Below are 27807 nucleotides of genomic sequence, written 5' to 3'. Positions count from 1 at the left end.
TTGTAATTTTCCTCAACAAAAATAAGTGATTAATTGGTCATATAATCCCCTGTTGTAGCCCTACATTCAACCTGAAATAACAACGAAACAACACATAAGATGTAAATCCCTTTAATAAAACTTAATGAAACGCAGTGTAACAAAGGAAAATAATCCAACATAAAGCAAGTAGATAACATTTACAACCACAAAAAAAACCTGTACAACTCTAAATGCCTGGAGTCACTTCTATTTCTTCCAAAGATTATTTAATTAACCATGGTGTGCTGACTGAGGATAAACTTGGGAGTTTGGGACGAGAGGGGTAAGGGAGGCATGTAATGTAATTTTATCTTTTTTTTTTTTTTTTTTAAATACATAAGTGTGATCGTATACACAGATGTATGTTTCATCAACGTTGCTGCTGACGTTTTTCTTTTTGTTGTTTTTTAACCCCAGTGCTGTAGCGTGCAGCGGGAGGAGAATGAGGCGGGCTGTGGCCAGGAGTGTTATTTGTACAAGATGTCGTAATGGCCAGGTCTATAGAGGAGGAAGATGCGTGGGTCGCCACCTTCAGGGAAGACGTGGTGATTGACTGTTCCTCCCTCTCCTCTATCCATGTACTCCACCAGGATGGATACATTCAGGGCCTGGGCCAATGCAATGATGTGGATGTGGTCACTTTCTTTAGACATAGGCTCTACCTCCTAAAAAGAGAAAAACAAGCACATTACATGAGTGTTTCTACAGAACTTGAATGGATATTGAACATGTGCTTTTTATACTTATTCACCCAAGAATGGCTGACTTTTTTTGTTTTTTTTTAAACAAAAAGCTTTATATGCTAGGTGACATATTGCTAGAATATTTCATATGTACATACATATGAAATACATATTAAAACCAACCCCACTCTAGTTTAGTTTACCTTTCCAAGGGGGTAACCATCCTCTATCATCATCTATTTTAAAAATGTTTTCCCACCGACTGGCGAAAAAAGGAAGCGGTTATGAGACTTATAGAGATTTGTTTCTCAGGAGCTAAAACCTAATCTTAAGTGCATCAAAATAGGGATGCTCATTTATGGAGAAAAAAAATTTCAATCAATTTGGTCAATAATCTCCTTGTCTTTTGAAAAGAGCTTTAACTAAAATTAATGAACAGACTGTGAATTTTTCCTTAATACTTTTGGCGTTTGAACCTTTTTTTTCCCCATTAGAAGACAAAATAATATAAATTTACTTGAAAAAAGAAAAAGTTCAAAGTATAAATAAATATCTTTTTAACGATAAATCTGTTTTTGTGATCATTTGGAGCAGAAATCATAATCACAGTAAACATTTTGATTTATTGCACCGCCCTTCATCAGACTGCCCATTTCTAAAAGCCCACCTGCTGACAGAACTCCTTGACGGAGCGTCCTCCCTCTATGAAGTGCTGAAAGAAGCCATACTCTCGCTGCAGGTAGCCCGAGGTGAGCAGCCGCAGGTACACCACCACGTAGTCCGACACGTTCTGGTCGTTGAAGGAGTTCAGGAGCTCCTGCAGGCGCGGCTGCTTCTCGCACAGTTCGATCAGGTCCATGAACTTGGGAGGAGAGACATTGTACACATCATTAGATTCATACGTGCGTGTGGAGCTTGCCAAATGACTGTCCAACTGGCCAAATCTAGAGCGTCTGTCGGCTCCAGCTGACCAAATACATGTACTTTGGCAGATGACCACTCAGAGTTGGCATGGCAACTTATGATGCAAATTACAGGCAATGGAATCACACACTTAATCCGACAGGATGCAAGATATCCTTGACTTACTGTGAAACTCTTCTTCCTCTTCTACATCTTTTATTTGCTTATTTTTATCTATCACTGAACGCTGTTTACTTCACGAAACAAAATATTCTCAAACCAGTGTTTTGCCTGGGTTTGTCAAAAATTTAGGTGAGCATATTTTCTTGAGGGGTTTAAGGGTCTTTCTCCAGGTAAATGGGATTTATTTCTATCAAGAGAATATGCAATTTGACATAATTTTGGAGCACTACCATCCCTATACCACTGTCTAAAATAGGGGTCGACCAATTATCGGGCTGGCCAAAAATCAGGGTAGATATTTGTCAGCTTGCAGATTATCTGTATCAGTGTTTTGTTTTACCCACAAACTACTATGAACTATTTTGGCTAAGCTAAGGCTCTATAAAGCGTCCGGTATGCTCGCCGCAGCCGACCTGACGAGTGCCAATGTGACGTCATGGGAGCCCCGTTATTGTTTATACTCCCGCGGGGTGGTGAGACACTAGTTGCAGTCTTCTCCTTAACAGAGGTGGCACTGAGGAGGAAAGGCTGCCAACTTTGCCATTTCTACGGACTAGAAGAAGAAGAAGGTAAAAAACGGCAGAACTGGAAACAGCATTGACGTCAATCTTTTCAATTTGATTCAATGACCTACTTGGTCGGATCAAGCTTCTCAATCACCATAAAAGAACTCATCTTAACCCAGTAAGTTTACAAGAGAGACTTGCAGTCACTCAGAGTGCTGCCATCAACTCGCCCGTGCTTCCTGTTTCTGCTTTGTCACTGAAAAAAATAGAGTGGTGTGCAACCTCTGGTCAAACACTTAAAATCCACCCGTGTCACCAAGTCTACGTCATTTTGACGTCACATGGGGGTAGGGCTGGGTATCAATCAAAAATTTTCGATACCGGTACCAATACCGATACCTTTACTTCGATATCGGTTCCTGAACGATACCTTTTTCAATACCAGTTTTATAATATCAATTCTGAGAAAGAAAATCACACACATCAGAGTCAGAGGCTACTGTGAGGAGAATATAAAAATAACAGTGAAGATAAGGTTAGCTGTTTAACCAGCTGACCCAATGGATAAGCATATTTTTACAAACATGGACAAAGTATTGTCTGTAAATGTTAGCTTTTGATTTAGCTAGCTACGCAGCAATAAATAAGGCTACACGCTAACTCAGCACGATGCACGTGTTAAGTTGCAGTAACGCTAATAAACATAAACCTGTTGAAATCCCAGACACAGCGCCGTCCTCGGTACTCCTTGATGAGGCGGAGTCCGGTGGTGGATATTTTGAATCACTCGGAGTCGGCTCTGGTTTTGCATTGCCCACAGGCGGCTGAGAGGAGGAGGGCTGCGCAGGCTGCGCAGCCTGCGGTCCGCTCTTCTAGGTGGCATTTTTAAGCGGTACAACGTTGCTCGCAACCAGTTCACAACAGATACACGTGAACCCCGTCTAACGGCGTAACCACGGATGTATTTTTCCTGGGTGACGCAATCACGTTTAACGTTACAGCCAATCACCGAAACTTGGCACCGAAAGACGAGGCATAATTTGATACTGTGTAAAACCGAAACATTTCGGTCGGTACCATAAAAAAACCGAAGTTCGGTACCCAGCCCTACATGGGGGCGTGTCAGGTTGGCTGCAGTGACTGTGAAGAGGCCTCAAGCAGTCTACAATCCTTGCAAGTAAACTGTTGTTGTTAAAACTTTAGGAAGCTATTTTTATTTTATGGGAATTGTTGGGTTTCTCTAAATAACATCACAGAGTCCAGTCTAGACCTGCTCTTTTTTGAAAAGCGCAATGAGATAAATGTTGTTGTGAATTGGCGCTGTCTAAATAAAACTGAACTGAATAATTGCTACTTCCGTATCAAAGAAAAAACATCTGCATGTAGGTTTGTCAGTTAGCAATTTATGTATTTTACTTGAACAAGAAACTCACAGTATTGTGAAAGTCTTCAATGGTAAACTCAGTGAAGCCCTCGTTAACCAGTTCCAGTTTACTTTTAGTTGCCACGGCTTTGAACCTGAAGAGACAGAAAACATAATGACCGCCATAGTCTTTGTTAGAGTTTAAGTGCAATGGAAAAAGACGAAGAGCACTGTGCCCACAAAAGAACGCCTAATTGTTATGTGACTCTAAACATAATTGTATAGCTACTGTATGTACTGTAGGGTTGCACAATTAGTCGAATTTTAATCGCGATCACAATTTTGACTTCCCACGATCAAACTCTGGGTAACTGCTATCGCGGCGGCCACGGCGAAGAACACAGGAGAAGTTATTGGATGCAACTAACTTCAGTTTGTAGAGTAACAGCGTGAGACGGGGCTGATGGACCTGGGCCAGAGATGTGACCCATTGCGAGAAGATCATAGTTCATAAAAATGCAGCGCAGTGAAGATACAGACGTTTCATACACACGCCGTGTGTATCCGCCGTTCGACCCGTGCTAGACCCGTTCATAATGATCAGCCGTCTCTCTGTGAGTAGCGTCCATCACACTCCCTCTCGCAGTTATAAATAGCCTATGTGACAATACAATTTGTTTTGGTTAAAAACAACAAATAATCGTGAGAATAATCGCAATCAAAATTTTGATCAAAATAATCGTGATTATCATTTTGGCCATAATCGTGCAGCCCTAATGTACTGTATCCGCACGTGACAGAGTTGTATAAAACTATACAAAATAAATGTATTAAATCGTCACAGCTGCGAAAAGTCAAAACCAAAGACCCAAACCGCACCCACTGCCACACTCACTTCTGCAGTTCTTTGCTGTCATCGAGCAGCGACTCGAGATGCGCGAAGCCGAAGGCTCTGTAGAAACAGTTCCCATCTGGTCGCGTCTTACGAATGTACGAGTATTTTTTGTGTAGGTCCTGCAACAAAACAAGAAAAGAAATGATGCAAAAACTGTATTTGAGTGTGTAGGCAACACACAGTTTGGTTTTGTGGCTCTGGATGAAATGACACCCTGGACTGTGGAGGGAATGCACCCTGATGAGAGTGCAGTAACCGGACTCCAGTTAGTGTGGTTGGACTGACCTTGATCTTGAGCTGATAAACTGTGTCCTCCTCAGCGTATTCCCTCTGCAGCACCGCCAGGTCCTGTCTGTCCGACACTAAAGGGTTACTGTTGGCTATCTAGATACCCACGGAAAAAAAAAAAAAAAAGTTAGGGGATGCCCTGTATGGAACATCAATCATGGAGGACTCTGTCCTGACCGGCTGTGCTTCTAGTCTGAACAAAGGCTACAATATAGACTAAAAACATTAACTATGCATTATGTTTGTATTACAAAATAATGGCAAAAACATGGCTGCTCTTAACAGGTCAAGGTAGAGCTCAAAATCATAATGACAATTTGTTTTGGTTAAAATTGAAATCACGATTATTTAACACAATTACTCATTGTCTTTTGGAAACATGTTGCAAATACTGCACTTAGAAAACATGGAATCAACAGTGAAAACAACTTGAACTGTAACATGTTCCTTCATACTTTTGTTTGTTTTTGTTTTCATTTAGAAGAAGACAAAATAAGAATGTACTTGCAAAACAAAATGTGCAAAATAATCGTTTTTTTCTCGATTATTCTGTTCTATGATCGTTAGGAGCCGAAATTGTAATTGCGTCTAAAGTTTTGATTAATTGCACAGCCCCAGGTCAAGGTCAAGGTTGCTGATTAACAGGAAACTTTAAAGGGCTGTGCTCAATGTATGGGCTGGGCAATATGGAGAAAAACAAAAATCACAATATTTTTGACCCTTTATATTGTTTTCCCCAACCCAATTTTAGTTTTTGGGTATTTGGGGCTTTCCAAAAATTCACATGGAATGTGATGTGGATTTTAAAAAAATATGTGGGTTTAAAAGGGAAATAATGAACAGTAAAAAAAGTTGGTTAGTTCCGAAAATACATAACTTTTCTTTCAGGCGCCTTTAAAAACAGGAAAAGACAAAATTAGCCCTATTACAATATTAAGATTCCAAAAATCTAAAAGATTTTTAGTTCATATCCGATTGGGTTTTTGTCAAAAATAATGTCCACCTATAGCTAAAAATTTTTGTTTAGCTTTTCATTAAAAAAAAGTTTGGGAAAAAAAAAAAGTAATGAAAAAAGGCTGTCATGTGACAGCCGCAAAGAAAGGGTTTAGCGATAGGGAACCCGGGCAATTTTTGGATGTTCAAAATCTATAAAAAATTGGAAAGGGGAACTGGAAACCCCTTTTATCCTGTTTTCCCCAAAAATGGGGATTTTTACCCCCTGAGGGTTTGTCCGGTTTAGCAATTAGGCCTCATCATATGCGAGGCAGTTCCCCCGTGAGAGAAGGAGAGATAGCTGGGTTTCCCGAGAAAAATTTCTAAAGAAAAAGGGCCCTAAAATTTTTTAATCCCAAGGGGGAATTTAAAAGTTTGTCACTGGTATTAACAAAATTTAAAAAAAAAGAGGGGCCCGAAATAAAATAATACACCCCCCACCAACCAAATATTTAAAAAGGGGCTAAAAAGAGAGAAGAGGGGACCAAGCCCCCCCAAATTTGGGGCACCCTAAGGAAAAAACTTTTTTAGGATTTGGTTTAACTCTGCATCAGACCAGGGCCATGTTTGAAGAATATCAGAATGTAAAATTGGTAGGTTAAAAAATTTAGTGGGGACATAAACTAAAACATTGGGGGTTTAAAAAGTTTGGGAAAATCAGGATGCCAAAAGTTATTTTTAAAAGAAAAAAGCAGACAACTAAACCAAATAAGGAGTATCTTAATTTTAAAAATTAAAGCTGAAAAAGTACAGCTGCAAAAAAGCCCCACAAAACAGAATATTTTAAAAATAATAATATATATATATTTTAAAAGTTTTATTTTGATCCCCAGGGGGAAAATTTAAAAGTAAATACAAAGTAAAAAATCGGGTTTTTAACATACAAAGGCTTGAAAAAAAAACACACAAACCCCAAAACACAAAACACAAACAAACCACACACACACCCCCACACAAAACAACCCCGGAACCCATTCATTTGGCCAGCGCCCTGAGCAAATTGGAGGGGGGGGGTTTGGGGCCTTGTAAGGAACCCTGGCCCAAAGGGGGTGAAAAACATCTACCAAACTACCCAAACCACCCCTGAGTACTTTGGTCTACGGGGACTTGAACCCCGTTCCCAACCCCCCCCTCCCTGAGCCCCTGCCCCCCCAAAGTAAATGCATACAAGGGAATTTTAAACGTGGGCAGCCGTTTTTATGTTTTCAGTGACATCCAGAAAGCCACAATTTTGGGCGATTTCCCTCAAATTTTTTAAACAGAAAGGGAAAACATCTCGTTTGGATTTTTAAAAAAGCCCAATTTAAGTTAAAAAAAAAAAAAACAAAAAAAAGCCCACTGAAGACAATTTTTTTCTTCCCTTTTCCCCTCATATGCCATGACTAAAAAGCAGACACTCAAGACATTCAGCCGTAGTCAGCACTTTTCATAAAAACAAATAAATCCCCAAAAACCCGCTAACCCTCGTCAACTTGGCACTCGAGCGTGCGAAAACAAAAAAATTTGGTCGCAAAAAACAGGGAATTGGTTTTTAATTTCAAAAAGTGGTTTCCTTTCTTTTTTAAAATTTAAAATACATTCAAAAGTTTCCAAAAAGTCCCAAAAAATATAGGCCTGTCAAATTGGGGTTTCCCGCCAAATAAACTAAACAAGCGTTTTCTCTTTGTGTAGCAATGGTAGCTAGCTAACGTTAGCCAACAAGCTCTGGCCTGCGTCCCCCTCATCGCTGCAAGTCAACCGCCTTAATCACGGAGGGGGCAGCGGCTGAAACGCCGACGGACACAAGTATGGATGTGGGCTTAACTTGTAAGAGAAATGACCGCGCTGTTAGTTGGATATTTTGTGTTGTGAGGGTTTCTCTCACCCTCCCCCTCTGCCTGTGATGATTCCTGCTGCTCCTCCGCCATCTTAGCTATCGAGATCTGTTTCCTCCTTCTGCATGACCTCATTCATTACACATTTCCGGCGAGTCCAAATTTCTTTATTTTGTGTTTTTTTTTATTTTTTTATTTTAATCAACAGTGCTAGACATTTGTATGTCAAAATAGTGGTTTAAACCAAACTACCAAAATAGTCTTATTTAGGCTATACAGGCTACTGTACATTCTCCCCAGAATTATAAGAGCCTGTGGTGGCCTCTGCATTACCACCAATTATGTTATGTCGTGTATGGCCCTGGGTCAAAATCTATTTTTTTTTGGCTACCTTTAAGTCGTTAGCTGATGTTGTGCTTGTATGGTGCTTATTCTTGAATGAAATTGTACCACCAATTTACTGACACTGCACACGCAGTATAATGCAACAGGATACTTCAGCACCTAGAGTAGAAGGAACAGGTGGGTTAAAGGGACAGTTTGGATATTCTGATGTGGGGTTGTGTGAGGTATTTATCCATATAGTCAGTGGATTTTAAAATAATAATTATCACACAACCCCATCTTTGTGCCCAAGGCACTTTTTCATACTGCTCAGGAATCTCAGACAACAATTCAATAGCAGACCAGAATAAGTATAGGCTAAGTAAACCCCCCATATTTTGATGATCCAGAAATTATGAGTTAGCATCCAAGATTTACAAAAACATGCACATTTATTGCAACCCATTAATACAATACCCATACATAGCACTTAAAATAAATGTAACTCCAGGCAGGTGACCCGGAAGATCATTTTTACGAAATCACAGTGGAATCCAGAGTTTTTCATAGTTCTGTAGTTTGCAGCATGCTCTTTCAGGTCCCTGCACTTTCCAGCAGTACACATCAGGGGGCACTGTCTGCAACAAATACAACCTAAATTCACACATCGTACCAATCATCTGCTACTCTTACCTGTTGGCTGACACTCACACATGGTACACTGCCTTTGCCACAAACTGTCACATATCTGCATTGTATTTACAGAAGGTAACATAAATCAAAACAGTACAGTGTAATACATGTGTGAAGAACGAAATAATACTTCATATTTGCCAAAAAGCAAAAGTGATGTTTGTTTTTTTAATATATTTTCCCTTTGGCACATTGCTTCTCATTCATGGCTGTAACAGAACCCAATACATATGTACACAACATCTAGCCTATCTACTATTATTTGTCTACAGATAGATAAGACATGTTAGATTTTGTGAAAATATTAAGAATTTGCACTCGGAAAGTCATTATTTTGTCTTGGAAGAAAAAAAAATAATAATAAAACGTTCAGATAAGCATGTCACAATGTGGCAGCTTTTCTGTCTCTCTCTGTAGCGTAGTCACAAAAGTAGCACATAATGCAGTAAAAAGAGTGAAATAAAAGTATAATTTAACAAACATTTGACCGTTTTTCATTTCATCACTTTGTGAGTGTGCATGTTTAATATGTAGGCTAGTGTTAAAACTTTCATTCTCGCAAACATAGGAGCAGGGTATGTTGATTATTTATTTTTCTGCCATAAGTGTCAGCTAATTCATTATTTACTGTATTGATGATTGGGATTTAAAGAGATAATTCATTAAAAAAATAAGTTTGCATTTTTGCACAGATTTACAGATTGCCAAATCACTACATCAACATAACACTATATTGGAGTTTTGGCTGTATGAAGGCTTTATCTAATCCAAAATGTCTCAGTGCTTATACCGGCACAAGGACAGCATGACAGTATGGAGGTATGCATGTTGCAGGTGTGGCAAAAGAGGACCAACCCCATGGTTTGGATCAGATCCCAAAGCGTGTTGTGTCAGCACAGACATAGTCACTGATACACTGAACACCACTCCAACCTAAATCCACCCTCCAGGTGTTGCAATGCACGGTTCTGACGTACCAACTTATCCCAAAGCCTCCTCTACTTCTCCTGCTGCTTCTTTCCTGATTTCCTACTGATGTTCTTGCTTTCGACATCCCACACAAAAGGTATGTCAACTGTATTCCCCTGCTACAGAGCAACAGATACTGTATTGCGAAAGGTGAGCAACGAGTATTGACTGCTGATAACTGTAGTATAGCTGCACTGGAAATGTTGCGACATTGTCTTAGTTTGTGCCAGTACGTCTTGGGAATACACAACACAATGTTGATCACCAAACATCATGCAGAAATCAGATGTCCAAATGTCCAGTAGATGCTTTAGAGTAGATTGTTCCATTTAAGGATTTCTTCTATTGCATCATGTCCCACACACACAATAAAGAAAAAGCAGCATTTTAGTCAAAGGGCAAATTTTTCATAATGGACCATAAACTGGTTTTCTGGGCCAACTTTGTCCGCTTATACACGTTCGAACCACCTTCAAAACCAAAGCTGTCCATTCTTGTAGTTTCACATGTTATTTTCCAGGTACCTGCTAAACTATCTGGGCCTTGTGGATCAGGGAGGCATGGGGGCTGACCACAGTGGGGCTTGGTCTGATTGTGCCGTTAGTCTGCAGATAGCGTGTGCTGTGAGCCTCGGACACCTGGGAGCTACTGGTCTCGCTGTCTTTGTCATCGGGATGCTCCTGACTGGCGGGACCCCCCAAACCTTCATCAACTTCATCCTCATCATCTGTTACCGGTGGGTAGTTGGAGTTCAAAGGAGGGTGCTGGTGATTCCTGATAACACTTCCTGGCCTTGAACCCCCAGCTGATGGGATAATGGCACTGCCGTTTGGCTGTCTTACACCATCAATGGACTGTACCTTCGGGAAGGTTGAAGGCGTCAGAGGACGGGCGAAACGAGTTTCCTGCTGCAACGACACAGAGCAGACACACTTCTTAATTGCATCATCAAATATGCAGAGGTTAATAAACTGGGTGAGATGCATTCCACACTTTGGTGAAATCAGGCTTTGACTTGCCCGGAATCACACATGCACAAAGACAGACTTACAAAGAAATAGCGCTGTTTCTCACGTATGTCTCCACTCTAATCGGTTCTCCTCGTCTCTATCCAGAAGCCTGTCCCGTCCCTTCCGCGAGGTGTTGTGCAGGAGGGGCCTGCCCAGGTAGTCAAACGCTACCCCTCCTCCCTGTCCACCTGAGATAGTAGACCGGCTGTCACGGCAGTGAGTCTCCTGTCAGCGTAGGAAAAGACATTGATTAGTTTTTACTCGTGCACTGATCGGGCGCACTAATTCTAATGCCTTTTGCCCCCTTTGTTTAAACTGAAGAGACTTTAGTTATAAAACATAATAAATTGTATATAAACCAAGTAAATCTGAGATAATTAACTTTGCATGCCAATTGATGAATTAAAGAAAATAGTCCAATATTTTGGGGCTTATTTGCCCCAAAATATTAAATAGGCTTATTGGATTTCTTGAGTGTTGAGAAAATTGACTTCACTTTTGTGTCTGTATGCAAAATATAAAGCTACAGCTAGACTGGAAACAGTGTCTGTACTAAGCTATGCTAACCAGCTACTGGCTCTACTGTAGCTTCATATTTAATGGACATGAGAGTGGAATCAATGTTCTCAAAATGTTTGTTAAATGTAAAACTATTCTTTTAAGCACTATTTATGATCCATGGAGAGGGATAGGGATGTTTTTTTGTTTTCTTTTGAGAATTTAAACAAAACATACTCTAGAAACATGAGGTCCCAAAAGAAAAGGTGGATACAAGTAGCTCAAAGGTCAGCGTTATTATTGATCATATCAATAGCTGAGATGCACTAAATTTTAGATTTAAAATGATTTGAAGCTCAGAATGTAGCCGTGTGGCATCTGGACAGTAAAGCCTCAGTCCGCGGCCCTGTTCCTGTATGCAGAGTTAGATTTATAGATATGTATATGACTGACCCGAGGGAAGACATGCTGGTCCTTGTGGTTCCCTCTACCCTCAGAGGGATGTTCTCCTCTGTCTGCAATGAAAAGAAACAGAGGGCTAGATTACACGTGGGACTGGGGGAAAAAAAGTCATTTGAAAACTTCCAAACCCACTCACTTGTAAGTGAAGAAAGATGTTATCATTTGACTGCAACAACTAACTGACACAGTCTTAGGTATTCATCACAGAACATATTTTAAATAAAAACTCTTGAATTGTGTGAAACATATGGGACCAGCAGCAGCCTGAATCAGGTCACACAGACACAGGAGAAAATACGAGATGAAGCTGCAGTAAGACCGTATGCTCAGTGTGAGAAGAATAATTCAGTCTTAGTACCGCTCCTCTGGCGTCTGTGCTGACGGAGTTCATTCTCCTGAAAGAAGCTTGTCTGGTGAGAGTGCTTATTTCCTCCCTGTGAGAAACCAGAAACAAAAAGGAGAAAGATATTTAAATGATTGAAGAAATTGACACAGGTCCCTTGTGAATTATGCGTATTCCTAAACATTTGAAGCTTTAATGTATACTTCATACTACATGTTTTCTATTTAGTTTTTGTGCATATTTTCTGCTGTTATTTTGCATATCCTGCCCCACAGTCATTTATCAACTGAATCTGACACTTCTTGTTCCTCTAATTCTACGTCAAAGCAACATACTTAACAACGTAGATTTGTTCCATTCTTAGCTATTCCTACTTGCTCAGTTTTCCCTGCGGCCATCATTAAACTTCCTTATCATCTTATCTCATCTTAATGAAAGAGAAAGTCAACATACTTCTTCACAGTCAGCTCCCTCTCCAGTTTCTTGTTCCTGCGTTTGTGATGACAAGTGACAGCGATGATGACGATGAGCATCAAGATCAGCAGCCCCCCCGCAACGCCCCCCACGATGATCATCAGCCAGTTTTTTAATGAACAAATCACTGGGTAACATTCTGTAAAGTAGAGAGTGAGTTGGGGAGTTAATGGATGTGTACAGTTTTCCCTAGCTTTGAGGATGATTTAGGTGCGTGTATTTGGCAGAGGGTTTAGGCGTCCTTCCTCAAAAAAATGTCCATTTTCAATTAAAACGAATGCAATTTCCCAATACATTTTGTGTCTCTTTGTGGGATTTTGTAATTTTTGTTTTTTTTGGGTTGTTTTGGGTCTCTGTTGTCATTTGGCGTCTCTTTGTATTCAGTTTGTGGTAGTTTTGCATATCTTTTTCTTTTTTCTTTGGACCATTTTTATTACCATATCTTATTTTTTAAGATTATTTTTGGGGTCTTTTTCCTTTCTTCCAGAGTGACAGTGGATGGACAGAAAAGAGGGGAGAGACAGCGGGGATGACATGCAGCAAAGGACACGCAGGTCATAGTCAAACCCGTGCTGCCGCAAAGGACTAACCCTACATTGGACGCACACTGGGTGAGCCAGAGGCTGCCCCATTATTACCATATCTGTGGCCAAAATGTGTAGAAACGTTAAAGCAGATAAGAAATAAAATGACGCTCAAGAAGCTTAAAGGCAAAATTTGCTAAAAAATTATAACCATTAGATCTGAGAAAAGCCTTTTAGTTACATTCATTCATTCTCCATAACAACAGGTGGCGCTAATCTGTATCGTCGCGTAACGTGAGTCTGGCTTCTCATAAATTTCAAAGCGGACCATAAATAGTTCACCAAAATGTGTTTCTGAAGACATTTTAAGCGAGATGTAGTGCATACAGTTGCAGCATATGTTTTGTTTTTTTGATCAACAAAGGTCAGTTGGATCAACTAAGGTCAGAGAGATTTTCATCAGATTTTGAGAGGCTTCCAATGCTGCTCATCATTTCCGGTAAGTGTTTTAACATAAGTGCACTGATTCACTAGTCAAGGGCTGGCACTCCACCAATCAGATTGGTCATTAAGTCCGACTGCCCACTGGTGGATTCAACAAATCAAATCGGCCCAAATTAAAGCCGACAGCTCCTCCGACTGACGACAGCACGGAATACAGCGAACAGACTCGAGTCACCAACCTCGGCAGACTGTCCAACGGCCGATAATCAGGTTGGTGTGTCAACGCCTTTAGGTGCTGCCCAATACGGCTTGGGTGCTGCACCTAAACCTTATAATGACTGGGAAAACCTTGGATGTACTGTATATATTCTTACAGTAAGTCTTCGTAGGCTATGAGATGTAACGTTGCTTTCATCTACCTGTCACATTAATCTCCAACTCCGCTTTCCCTTGTCCCACGTCATTCTTCGCCACGCACTGGTAGATGCCTCCATCTAATAAGTTCAGGGGTCGTCCAAAAACTAATGTTCCATTAGGGTGGGGGATCACACCTTCCGGTAACTGTCCCCCAATTCTGCAAACAAAATGAGACAAAGATGCATTAATTTATATTAACACATGGAAATTTTACTTTATAATCTGGGTTAAGTGGTAATCTGAGTTCCATATTTAAAAATATGTTTACAGATGTGATGTTTTTGTACTCTATTTCACTTTAATCTTTAACAAAAAAACACCCTCCCCACAATATCTCGTGATAAGTAGCACAACACTATTGATTGATGCAATGCATTTGGCCATTAATGACTATTAAATGTAAACTATAACATGGCAATGAAATAATCATTTTCACATAAAGCCACAACAGAGGTTCAATCGAATTTTATTTGTAGCGTCTATTCATAACAAAAGTTATCTCAAGACACTTTACAGATCGAGTAGGTCTAGACCCCACTCCATCATTTACAAACACCCAACAATTCCAGTGATTTCCCCAAGAGCAAGCATTTAGTAAAATCTTCCTTTTAGGGAGAAACTTGAGACAGACCCAGGCGCTCGGCAGGCGGTTGGGGGTGTGATGAACAGTGCAAATAATAGTCACAATAAAGATAATGGAACTATGACTAAAAATAGCAGTTGTTGTAGTAATTCATGGCCTAGCAGGGCACTGTAGGGCGTTACAGATGTATAATTAACAACTGTGGAAACCATAAAATAATGATGCATCTTGTTTGCCAAATAGTCTTTTGAATAAAGAGCTGTCACTATCACATATTTATACGTTTTGACCGTAGACTGTAGAAAAGAAGTGAACGTAGCCACCAGGATGTCACCTACGTATCAGTTTGTGTAGTACCGTTTTGAAGCCGAGTTTGACATTTTGGCTGTGGCAATCTTGTTTTTTTAAGCCAGAAGTGACCATATTTGGACAAGAGGGGCACGCTGTTGGTAAGTAGGGTACATTTCTCACAATCAGACTTCTTTTGCAACCATTGGCCGTGCTGGCCAACAGAAAGAATGTGAGGCACCTCTGCATAGGCCCAGAGGGTTCCACTTGCTTTTGACACATTTTATTTTTAATGTATTTCTGCTTTCTTCTTTTTTCTGCCCCCCCCTTCCCCCCTCAAAATGTGAAAACCCTTCATACAGCAAAAACAAACACATGACCCCCTTCTTTTCTGAACTCCTCTCCCTGTAAAGCCTTGCTCCCAGTCCCTTATGAAGCAAACGTTTCTGTAGGCGGTGCAGTTGCGTTTGTTCAGCCAGGTTGCATATGACTGCTCATGTTAACCCCACCAAGAACTAACTGGAGAACATAAAGCACAATTAAACCATTTGAAAGCATTTCCTAAACCTTCAGGAGGAGAGTTACTTTGGTGATTAACCGGGCATTCATCTCTTATTTCTGAGTTAATATTTCAATAATGCCCTTTAATTATTTGGAACCACCTCCTAATTCCTGGCAGTATGAGTCAGGGACAATCTTTTAGAAACTTTGATGAGCAACATAGTCCAGGGTGTTGCCTCAGTGTTGTTGTTTTGAGCGCATTTGATTGAATCAGTTAGAACAGACTTGACCTTAATGTAATGCCTGCCTTTTGTTGTGAACATTATCAACCTGCATTGCCCCAGAAACACTTAATGTTTTTTTCACTATTATGGGAACTTATGCACTGAAGCAAGTTTCTTTTCACATAGATCACTCTAACCCATACCACTAGCAGAAAAGAGGAACAGTCCGTTTTTACATGTGGACACATCTCCATGATAACATCTCACGCAAATCCCCACATTCTGCTTCCTCTTCCTTCTCTCACCACCCCCTTGGCTCACCTAACCCTCTCTGCCTACCTGCTCCCACCAGTTTCTCTCTCTTATTGGGACTGCTCATCCCTTTCTCTTTCTCTTATTTCTCATTCCCCCTCTGCCTCCCTCCTTCGTGTGAAACTGTCTCATCTGTCTGCTCTCAACACAAGCCGCAACACGACACTGTGACACTAGCTATTACTTCACCCGCCGACTTTTACTGACAAATCCAACAGGTTTGCCCGCTTCACATTTGTATTGTGTGTGTGTGGTGTGTGTGTGTGTGTGTGTGTGTGTGTGTGTGTGTGTGTGTGTGTGTGTGTGTGTGTGTGTGTGTGTGTGTGTGTGTAAATACATGCTCATTCATGATGTGTATGCTTGAGTGCATGCCCTGTGTCTGGTAATCGTCACAAAACAAAAGCTCATTTTCACTAAGTTGTGTTCCCGGGACTAACAACAAATAATGTATACATCACCACATGGCAAAAACACTCAAATCAGCAAAAAGCATCATCAAGCATTTCATCTTTTATATTTTAGAATGCCACATATGTGTCAGGAATTTCTTCCTTAGGGCCTAACTGTCACTTCTCATACTTGCATGGGAGACTTCTATATCACTTTTGCGGCTCGCGTTTTTCTAGCCAAACTCTTCGCCACACCTTGCGAATATAATAACCCACTAAAGGAAACTGCTTATAGATGCCACCAGGTGACTCAGGCAGAAGAATAAGTCAAACCCTGGTCCAGGGTTTAAAGCTGGGCAGCAATGTGTCGCATTGTTATATGACACACACATTTGAATATGTCAGTTTCCATTCAGGCAGCAGAAACAGGAGGTGACAATGCCAGGGCTTGTTTGGTTAAGGCATGTGGAAAGGGTTGCGATCCACGTAATTAATACTGAATAGATGCTCTCAGTTGAACAGGACATGCTGATGCGACATAACATGCATTGTGTGAGTCTTGGAGGTCTGACAAAAAGTATTTAAGTGTATTTTCTTTTTCAACATTTGCGTAGTCGACCTTTTGAATATTTTAAATCATGCATGGTTTACATCCACGTTTTCTTGCTACACTAGCAGTCTTCTTCAGTAACATTTGTGGGCAAATTGCTACATTTCTGTCAGTCAGTGGATACTGTTGACAGATTATTCATGTTTGTTTTCTCAAATTAGTTTTCAAGTGCATTAACAGCTGTGCCCCAGAGCCTCTTTCCAGATGTTTTCAAAGACAAGGCAGTGACAGAGTGACTAGGAGCATGGCAACTGGCAACTTTAATTGTGGATCTAAATTTGGACAGTCAGCTTTTTCCACACACATATTTGGAAGGCTAATACTTCATGTCATGACTTGATACGAAAATGGCATTTTCTCCATTTAAATTGAGTAATTATAAAAGATGAGTTTATTTCCCTAACCTTTTATGACAATTCCCAGTGACTGTCAATATTGCTTCAAATGATATGTTATTTTGAAATTTAAATATGAAGCACACAGTCACGTTAAAGAAGACCAGGAGTGGAGCAATAATAAAAACATCCGCGTTAAATGGATGCATTTTTTTACATTTGACTTTGGCGAGGATGTCCTGATTGGAACCTTGCCAGTGGTGGAATGTAACTAAGTATGTTTACTCAAGTGCTGAACATAAATACAAATGTTGAGGTATTTGTTCTTTATTTGAGTCTTTTGTTTTCATGCCACTTTCTAATTCTACTCCGCTACATTTCAAAAAGAAATCTTGTACTTTTTACTCCTCTACATTCATCTGAATGCTTTAGTTAGTAGTTACTTTACATGTTAAGATTTTTTGCACGCAAAACACATGTGGTTTATAACATACAAAGCTTTATCATAAATTAAACTACCCAATAATATAATATAAAGAGCCCAGCTGAAATGATTGGAACATTAAACTCAACCGTTTACAGTTTCTAAAATGTGAGGATTTTTTTGCATTGAGTACCTTTACTTTCGATACTTTAAGTGCATTTTCCTGATGAAATTAAATACTTTTTCTTAAGTAACATTTCCAATGCAGGACTTTTACTTGTAACAGAGTATTTTCAAAGTGTGGTTTTAGAACTTTTACTAAAGTAAAGGATCTGAATACTTCTTCCACCACTGAACACAACCATGGAATCAAAGCAAAAATAATTGGTTTAATTGCTGTCAGAAGTTACGAGAAAATTAACAGTGACCAGACACAGCAGACAGTTAGTCACACGAGTAATAGACAGCCAGAGAGGGAGGCGGGTCCTACTGTACCTGGTCCAGGTGAAACTCTGTGGTTTGGGGTTTCCTCCACTCACGCACCTCAGGGCAGCATTCTCCATACCCACAGACCAGTCTCCGTTGTAGCCAGACACCTCTGCATGTGGAGGGACTGGGAGGAAGAACAATAATGAGTCAGGCCGTGTTGATCACTTCAGAACGATCATGTGTTAGGTCTTTTATAAGTAGCTACAACCCTTTTCTGAGTTTTTTTCCCCTTGAAATGTTTGAGGAAGGGGAATTTAACATGGTGAAGTCATTCAGGTACTGCAAACGTTTGATTTATAAAGAGCAAAAGGGATGCTGACGGTGATAAAGACAGGAAGTACGGAGGCTTATTTATCATTTCAGATTGATCATGCATTAGGGTTTTAAGAAAATGTCTGAGGAAAGGGGATTTAATATGCTACTGCAAATGAAACTGTTATTAAAGACAGGAATGTGAAAATTGATTCAGTGCTTCTGAAGTCTCCTCCTGCTTTCAAGGGATGCTGACGCGTTATTATGGATCAAAGCAGCCCGATTGGTTGATTGACATTGACTTTGAGAAGTTAAGGTTAGCACAGCCGACTGGTCAAGTAGATAGGACCTGAACAAATCGCATTACATCACCTTGCGTAAGCATGGACGCCTGGCCAATAGTAGCTTGTGAAGGCTATTAAAGGGCGGGGCTTTCCTAGAAGTTGCATGGGTTCCATAATAATGCAATGCTGAAGGTGATAAAAACAGGAAGTAAAGCTCTGAAAGTGTAACCAATGATGAAAAACGTTTTTTAGATGTATGCTTGGTCTTTGCCTGTTTTAAACATGTCCATGTTTTGAACAAGAGTGTGCTTTCTGCATGAAGGGATCAATTTGACCTTGATTTTTTTTTTAATGTAATGCTGCTTCTGTATGATAGTGATGAATACTCACAGTGCACCACCAGCTTATTGCTGAACCGGCGGGGGCCCTCCAAAGTGGGATGCCACACCAGACAGTCCAGCTTCTTGCCATTCATGCTCCTCAGGGGGTGCAGGGAGAATTGCGAGGAGACTGCACCGTTGTCGGAGGAGCGATTGGTGGACAGGCCATACAGGTCGGTGTCCCAGGAGAGCTGGGGAGGAGGGTGGGCTATAGAGCGGCAGGTAGCAGCTGGCCGGAAGGACTGTCCCTCCACCAGAATCACAGGGTCCAGGACGGAGATAGGAATGGCTAGAGGGGGGTGGTTACAATGTTTGGTCAGAGGGAAGATGCTGATGATAAGTCAACACACCTAAAGGCTTAAAGGTGCACTATGAGTTCTTGCATGGTTTCAGCGCAATTTCATTTTTGTCTCAAATAATAGGCATCGCTCCTTTATTTTCTAGCTGCAAACAAACACTAGAGGCACAGGATAGGCACCAAAACACTACAAACCACGTTCCAGCCAATCACCAACAAGATGGTTCGGGGAGCGGGTGGGGGGTTAGTGACAGTTAGTCATCAGTTACGGAAACATGGGGCGAGGGGCGAGCTTGCTCTGTTTTGTTTGTAATTGACTTGGAACGTCAACAGAAGGTACTATGCAGGAACTCGTAGTGCACCTTTAAACAGAGCTTTAAAAGCCCTGTTAACACGTTCTCAAAAGAAAAAAAATTCATTGGTACATGCACACAGTTTTCAGAAAAATGCAGAACTTTTTGGTTGATTTCACATGAGAGATTTCTTAATTTGTGGTTTTGTCTGCGCTTGACTCTGTGGTTGGAAGTTGGCAGAGAAAGGTGATGTCACAGTATGTATTAAATTAAGTGTTAACTAATAACTTTCAGGGAGGGTTCAGGGTCTTTAAACTACTTTCACTGCTTCAAATAATAAAAAGTCAGCTACAGGTAACTTGTTAGTAATAAAAGTATCAAAAAACTTGAAAAGGTGAAATAGCATGTTCAAAACTACCTATGCAAAGAAAAGAATGTTTGACATAAAAATGTGCACTTAAAGATGAATAGATTGAAAAATACTTCATTATATGATTTATAGTTTTTACAACTTAAAGTTGCCCTGCCACACGTATTTCATTACTTTGTGGTTTTGTCTGAAGTTTTACCATGGACTCACACTTTTTGAGGAAGAAATGCATTGGTTAACTTGTTTCAAGCCCTTCTAGCATGGTATAGAAAGTCTACAGGAACACAGTTTGATTTGTGCCAGTTATCATTCATATTCAAGCTGCTTGACTCTGATTGGCTAACAGTTAGCCAATGAGAGCCTAGCTATCAGTATCCTTTATGCAGCGCAACTGGGCGAGCACATGAACAGTAATGAGCTCAGGCAACATGACGTCAGACTGACCAGCTTTTGTAATTGGCCTGATTTCTCCTCTTATTTCTTTTCAGTGGCTAGAGCTGACAGAGGAGGTAGCAGTTCATTTTCACATTCACAACAAAACACAAACACATATGGACCTAACATACCAAAAAATGCAGATGTTATGTTGTGAATACATTTATAGTGGCATAATAATCCAGCCTTCCAGCACGCTGGAAATGTTGCAAGTGGACCTCTACAACTTGTATTTAAATATCCTTGCTCTAGTCTAAGTATAAGATAAAAATGGAATAATTAACAAATCAAAATGTGTAAGGATAGTAATTCGTGGTGTGGGATAATAATGTAAAAATGTTGCAAAACATGAACAAGATTCCTTGATGTTTTCTATGCTGGTGATTATGACCTTGTAAGGAGTGTAACAAGGGCTTTACTTTGAGGAAAACATGTGAATCAAGTTGTGCAACTGTGAAAAGCAGACTAACAAACTGATGACTGTTGACAGTCATCAGTTGTGACAGTCATCCTTGTGTGACATATGAGCACTCATCAGGGACTCACTCCACACAATGAGGGACATCTCTCTGTCAAAGTTGCCGGAGGGGTAGGTGCTGACACGGCACAGGTATTTCCCCTCATCAGAGACCTCTGTGCTCATGATGACCAGAGACGAGTCCACGGTGGGTTCGGTGCTTTTGAAGCGCACGTGTCGAGACCACATCCCAAACGCTGCAGAGAAGCAGAAAAGAGAGAGAGACAGAGCGGGAGAGAGGAAGAGAGTTAGAAGGCCATTCGAGGAAGTATGTATTTATGACACAAATAATTAAGTCTAGCAAGTTTAAAAACAGACCTCAGGCTTTCTTTTGTCAATTCCAGTCCCATACACATGCTGGCACTATTACTAGACATCACATTTACATTATGGGTGTGTAGCTCACAGTGTCATGTCTGTGGCATGTCTCACACTCACAATGGGTTTAAGCTTTGATTCCTAAATCCCAACCAAAAGATAAAAAAACAGAAATAAATTATCAGAATCTTGGTGCCCATGAAATATCCCTTTAATACCAAAAAAAAAACAGTCCACAGCTCATTTAACACTTTCAGAGGGCTGTGAGTCTCTAAACTCGCGGACCCTTCAACCAACACTTGTCTACTGAAACTGACAAATGAACTTGTTATACCACAAGTGCTCGGTGGAATGGGCACATAAGAGTGAACGCTATGATAAGGAGAAGTATCTCACGGTGAGGAAAGGGGAAGTTATTCTTAAAGAAACTTTTTTCTTTTAAATTAAATTTAAAACGGTTTCTGTTTAAATAAATAAGAACATGCAATTGTATGCACTGGTCTCAGAACTTTATGCACGTTATTTGCACTTCAATAATTCCACAATGGACTAACATGATCATTTCTTTTTTAAGCACTGCTACAAAGGAAAGGCACTTTAATGATTGCACTATTGATTAGATGTAAAAACTGCATTCTGTTGTACTGGTTGTCCCTACCTGTGCAATGACATTACATTTAATCTAATTTAATTTAATCTGATTTGCGCAATCACAGAAGGCTTGTATCTTGTGGACGCGCCTTCAGTTTTGTTGTCATTACTTAGAATTCCTCATGGGGAGAGACAGAAACAACACGCTATAGCTTTAGGCCCCATGGTATGAAAATGTCACTATGAGGTTTTTAAACATTAATATGAGTTCCCCCAGCCTCCCTATGGTCCTCCAGTGGCTAGAAAGGACGATAGGTGTAAACCGAGCCCTGGGTATCCTGCTCTGCCTTTGAGAATATGAAAGCTCAGATGGGCCGATCTTGCCCCTTATGAGGTCATGAGGGGCAAGGTTACCTCCCCTTTCTCTTCTTTGCCAGCCCAGAGAATTTGACCCACTCATGAGAGAGAGACATCATGGCTTTCAAACGAGCAAAGTGGCAGTTGGTCAAGGCCACACCCCCAGCCTCCACCTTAGACCCCCAATAGCCTTCAAAGAGCACCATGTCATGGGACCTTTTAGCATGTGGCAGAGAGAATGCCACTCGGCCACGGTACCAACTGACCTGTCTGTCCATCAGTGAAGTGTGCAGTGATGATCTGCTCCTTGGTGGCATCGGGTTTCTCCTTATACCAGGTGACCTGCACCACAGTATCTACCCCAGTTGGCTGGTAGAGACAGGGCAGGGTGGTCTCAACCTCTGCCAAGGAGCGGATGGGATCCTCTGATGGCAGGTCTACAAAGTCTCCCTGTAGCACTGCAACTACAAGAGGAGAGGGGGGGGTCCATTAATGTTAAGTCATGTTGCAGTGGTGTCTTAATGTTGTGTTTTTATTGTTGGTACTCTTGTCGTGATGTTTTCGTGTTGGGAAATTGTATTGTTGCCGTAGTGTTGTCTTCATGTTGTGGTTCTTGTTGTCAGAGTTGGGTTTTGTGTTTTTTTGATTGTTGTCCTTTACTATTGTGTTTGTCTATTAACTTTAACTCTATTAATACTCTAGTGTTAGGTCCCTCCTCTGACAGATATGTTATTCTCGGTTTCCTAACCAGGGACTACAGATGAAAATGAGGAACTTTAAAGTTAACTCTGGTACTGCTAAAGAGCTGTGCATCGTCCCTGTCAAATAAAATAGTTCTGAGGGTTCAAGAGATTTACCTACCGGTCACTACCACATTCCTGACGGTGACATTTGACCAGTGGTGGAATGGAATGTAACAAAGTACATCTACTCAAGAACTGTACTTAAGTACAAATTTAAAATACTTTACTTTACTTGAGTCTTTTCTTTTTCTGCCACATTCTACTTCTACTCCACTACATTTCAGAGAGAAATATTGTATTTTTTACAACACTACATTCATCTGACAGCTTTAGTTACTAGTTACTTTACAAATTAAGATGGTTGCCTACAAAACACATGTAGTTAAAATCATTAACTAAAATCTGATAAATTAAACTACCCAACAATATAAGGGCCTACACGTCCAACTGACATGATTATCTGATTAACACATCTGATAAACTGACAGAACAGTTTGAATCGTTTCCAGTTTCTCAAATGTGAGGATTGAGTACTTTTACTTGCAATACTTTAAGTAACTTTTTCTTATGATACTTACATAGGTAATTTACTTAGGTAACATTTGCAATGCAGGACTTTAAAGGTGCTCTAAGCGATGTTGGGTGACGTTACTTCTTGTTGACGTTCAAAATATTTTCCAACAAAACAAGACTAGCTTGCCCTTCCTCCTCCTCATCCCGCCCCCCCCCCTCTCCTTTTGGCTTCTGCGCACTAACCCCCCAACCCCACCCCCAAATCCTTCTTGTCGGTTATTGGCTGGAACGCTGGAACAATGTTTGTGTATGCTTTGTGGTGCAGGTTGGCCCAGTTTGTTTTTGTTGCCGTTTGTAGACCCTGGGCTGTCTACAGAGACCGCGTTTTTTTACAGTGTGTTCTGGGGACAGGCAGCTCGCGAATAGTGAGATGTTTGCTGTATGTGATAACAAATGTTGTAGCCTAAAACACATGTGACATCGCTAAGAGCACCTTTAACTTGTAACATCATTTCCCACTGAAGAATGTGATTTAGCCATATCTTTGCCAACCTGTCAAGTCGCTGATATTTTGGTCCAAGTTTCTTCTTTTGTCATAGAAGTTAATAAGTTTTTACTTTCAGCGTTTTTAAACTCATTTTACGTTTATCAGCGAGTTTTAAATGAGAAGATGGATACCACTCTCATATCTGTCAGTTAAAGTTCTACTAGAACATGTTTACATGCTTTGATGTTGAAAAAATACATTATTTTTTGTCATACCATCTATCTGAATATAGCCACCCTCTATCTGAAACGCTCCATTTTAGCGTCTGTCTCTTTAAGACCCCCTTAGCTTAGCATAAAAAGCCAAACAACTAGCCTGGCTCTATTTGAAGGTAACAAAATCCACCTACCAAGACCACTAAAGGTCACTAATTAATACGTTATACTTTTACGGTTTAATCCATCTAAAAACCAAAGTGTTTGAAATGGCAAGTGTGCCAGACAGGTGAAAATAATCACAGCGTGTATAAAAATACAATTCAAGGGGCAGAATTTAAAAGCTAGGGGAGCACAGACGGGGTAAGAAGAGTCCACGCAGAGTGAAGACAGAAAAGGGAGAGGATGAAAACATGTTGTCTATCAGAAGAAATGCAAGCGAAGATATGTCGCCTAACTAGTTGTTCGAGATAAGCCTTCAAAGCAAACAGTGGGTTACCTCAGCGTCTGGACAGAATGAGACGTCCAGGGCCTCAGGAAAGATACGAGACATGGAACACACACTGTGTGTTGTGAAACCCTATAAACCGCGGTCGCTGTTAGCATGCATCTCCCCCAATTGTCTGCTTTTCTCTTCTTTTGTTTGGTGTGGAAAAACTACAGGGTGTCAGATTATCTTGTGCTGTCTTCCAGCAAGCTCATAAAGTGCACACTGGAAGCATACAGTCACGGGATGCTGGTCCCTGCAACCTGCAATTCATGGTTTAGGAAGTTTTGTGAGAGTGCTGCACTAATGCCAGAAAGTGTCATTTGCCCATGCCACCTAAAAACCTGGACAATGATTCATCATCACAGTGTATTATTATTATTATTATTATTATTATTATTATTATTATTATCGTGTTGTTGTTGCTCTTGGCATCAGGCTTGTGTTGCAGGTGAATGATCAGAAAGTGCGACGTCTTGATGGCCGTGATCCTGTTAAGACTGAACGAAAACAGCTTGCATGGAAAATGAATTTCATCAGTTGGATTATTACCAAACACTGTCAATATCACTATTAATGCATTACATGATGCACAATGTTTATGTAAGCTGAAATGCAACACGGCTGGCCTTTTCATCTGTCGCCTCTAAAGTCGCCTAATCTGTCAAATGTGCCACTTGAAGCATGTATCTCTGATTTAGCCGTTTGATGTTGATAAAGTTATTTTGCTGCATACAGCAGTTCTAACTTGTTTTTGGTCACTCACAGGATCTGTTTTCACAAGTCTACATTTTCAGTTTGACTGTTGTGGGATCAAGTTTGGAGGTATGTAAAGCCATGTTTCCACTGTATGGCACGGCTCTGCTAGACTCCACTCCCTTTTTTTAGGACCAGTACTTTTGTCTTTTTGTTCTCCACTGCGTATAGTACCTCGCCAGTGTAGGTGAGATTCTTATCTGATTACCATAGCAACACTGCGTGAAACTGTCATGACTTCTTCTTCAACACACACACAACAAGGCCCAGAACATTTAAACTAAATTTAAAAAAAAAAATCTCCTGGTATAGTAGTTTACTATGGTACCACCAACGTGGTGTTAATACAGTTTTTATACAACTGTAATGTAAAAAGATCTTACATGGGAAAAGAGCGTTATACTGTCCATCACGCGCAATTCTGTTGATCCACTCTAATTTCCGTGGAAACACAACGCAACTTGTACCACTTTCACAGGTTTGGGTGTTTGTGTGAATCAGTCTCATACTGAGCAGGTCTTACAGGTGTTGATTCAACACCTGATGTGGGAATCTCTGTTCCAATATGTCCCTGGGTATGTGATTCACACACTTACCAGCAGACCTGATGAGTGTACTCAGCAGACAGGTGTGTTTTTCCATGAGTGTGTGTGTGTGTGTGTGTGTGTGTGTCCTACCTTTATGTATGGGATTGAAACAAATACCTATCCACTCTACCTGTTCCGTAGGTAATAGTCTGACACACTGGTTGTTGTGTTATAATACATTTTTTTACACAGTAATAATAGTTCAGTAGAAAGACCTTTTGGACCTACAACATGACATGTACTCACACATTTCGGCTTAAGCAACACAAACAATCATGCATGCACGCACGCACGCACGCACGCACGCACGCGCGCACACGCGCGCACACATACACACACATACACACACACACACACATACACACTAGAAGGGTCCACAAAGTTCCTTCAGACAGAAGGAGGGGAACTGATCATCAGCAACCTGTTTTTCCAGAAATATCAGACTAGTGTTTTCTTTAACAGCACTGCTCCAGCAAAGGAGATCCTGCCCAGAGTGTACCCAACTTAGCTCATGAATATGCACGAGAAACTGTCGGCCAGCTTTCATGAGAAAACTAACTAAAGGTACCATCTTAAACACCTTTTTTTGTCTAACACCGGTATTCAGTCTGTTGTTATTATGAACATGCCTATAGGAGTATCATAGCCTACACATATATTATATATATATATATATATATATATATATATATATATATATATATATATATATATATACTGTATGTATATACATTAGTAAATACTGTATATACATTAGTAAATACTGCAAGCACACTATGGCCCTGAACAAATATCATATCTGACACCAGATGAGGATGAAAACGCAGACATACTGTAAAGTCTTAGATAGATTTCTGCATGATATCTCTTTGGACAGACTGCATGGAAAGCCTTCTTACCAAAGCTCCAGAGGACACAGATACACCCAGACAGTCTGTTCAACAGAGGTGTCATTCTCTCCGGCAGTTAACTGTGCACAAGCTGGGACAATGTCAGTGCCGAAATAAAGATCATCAGTCCAGGTAATGGTATCCTCAATGACAGGTACATGCATGAAGCACCGAGGGCGGACTCATGCCTCCATCCTTGATCCCTTCCAAAGCCTCGTCCTGGGCAAGAAATATGAATCTGATAGTTGTATAAACTCAGTCCTTGTGAAAAAAAGTGTAAATCCTCTGTGTGCTTAGCTGTTGGTTTGTCAAGCACACGCCATCATGTTTGCCCTTTAGGAAAAAGAAGGAGCAGCTTTACCTGTTTGGGATACACCTGTTTGTACTGCACCTCTCTCTCTCTTTCTCTCTCTCTCTTGTGCTCTCTGACACACAGACACCTACCCACAAACACACGCTGACATACGCACACACTTGCACCAAAAGTCACCTTTCAGGTTTGACTGAAGCAACATGACAGTTATTTTCGCGTCTTTACTTGCTCTGCTCAGAGGAGAGGCAGGTGAAAAGCAGACAGTTTAAACTGTGTCCATGTGACGCAGACTGGACACGATACCAGGCTGGTGCCTCCTCCCATAGAAAAACAACATATTAATCCCTTAACTTTTAAAATGGTTAATGACAAATAGTAAAATGAGCACCACAGAGACACTATCAAGAATTTTGTAATCACAATCACAGGAATAAACAAGATTCGTGCCCACATTTGGATCATTTAATCTCCAAATGAAATGTCATCATCTCCAACTTCCTCATGTTTTTTTTTTCCTGCATTGTTTTCCATCACACTACAACCCTTTTCTCCTTTATTGGTTACATGTCAAACATGTTTCTAATAAGTCTGATCTGGGCTAAGATTACAACTTCTCAGACAGAAATCTTTAGGAGCTTCACACAAACCGTTGGTAGCCAAACCAAAATTATCATTTTTATTCCTTTCTGTGGTTTTTCACCTTATGATGACTGGAGGTTTACCACTCCCTAAATCGTTATGTGTTAAAATGTGTTAAAC

At 40.5% G+C, this 27807-nt stretch overlaps 2 protein-coding genes across 2 annotated transcripts; both read right to left on the bottom strand.

Moving 5' to 3' along the window:
- Nucleotides 1–251: 251 nt before the first annotated feature.
- LOC116669435 (ubiquitin thioesterase OTUB1) lies at nucleotides 252–7742 on the bottom strand. Its single transcript, XM_032499319.1, has 7 exons — nucleotides 7700–7742; nucleotides 6720–6724; nucleotides 4840–4938; nucleotides 4555–4673; nucleotides 3730–3814; nucleotides 1372–1566; nucleotides 252–686 (listed from the first exon to the last, which is right to left on the bottom strand). The coding sequence occupies exons 1-7, from the start codon at nucleotides 7740–7742 to the stop codon at nucleotides 489–491; spliced, it is 744 nt and encodes a 247-aa protein (XP_032355210.1). The 3' UTR covers nucleotides 252–488.
- Nucleotides 7743–8695: 953 nt separating this feature from the next.
- On the bottom strand, nucleotides 8696–27143 carry LOC116707058 (nectin-4-like). The gene is given in 12 exon segments (XM_032544205.1): nucleotides 8696–10544; nucleotides 10687–10726; nucleotides 10729–10871; nucleotides 11597–11658; nucleotides 11964–12039; nucleotides 12402–12561; nucleotides 13810–13964; nucleotides 17969–18086; nucleotides 18889–19167; nucleotides 20821–20988; nucleotides 22324–22521; nucleotides 26745–27143. Coding segments are annotated over 12 exon segments (1836 nt in total). The 5' UTR covers nucleotides 26800–27143; the 3' UTR covers nucleotides 8696–10162.
- Nucleotides 27144–27807: the final 664 nt, after the last annotated feature.

This window comes from Etheostoma spectabile, chromosome 19 (assembly GCF_008692095.1).
Source record: "Etheostoma spectabile isolate EspeVRDwgs_2016 chromosome 19, UIUC_Espe_1.0, whole genome shotgun sequence".
Lineage (NCBI taxonomy): Eukaryota > Metazoa > Chordata > Actinopteri > Perciformes > Percidae > Etheostoma > Etheostoma spectabile.
The sequence above is the reverse complement of the archived record's forward strand: the minus strand, read 5'-3'. Positions and strand labels throughout refer to the sequence as shown.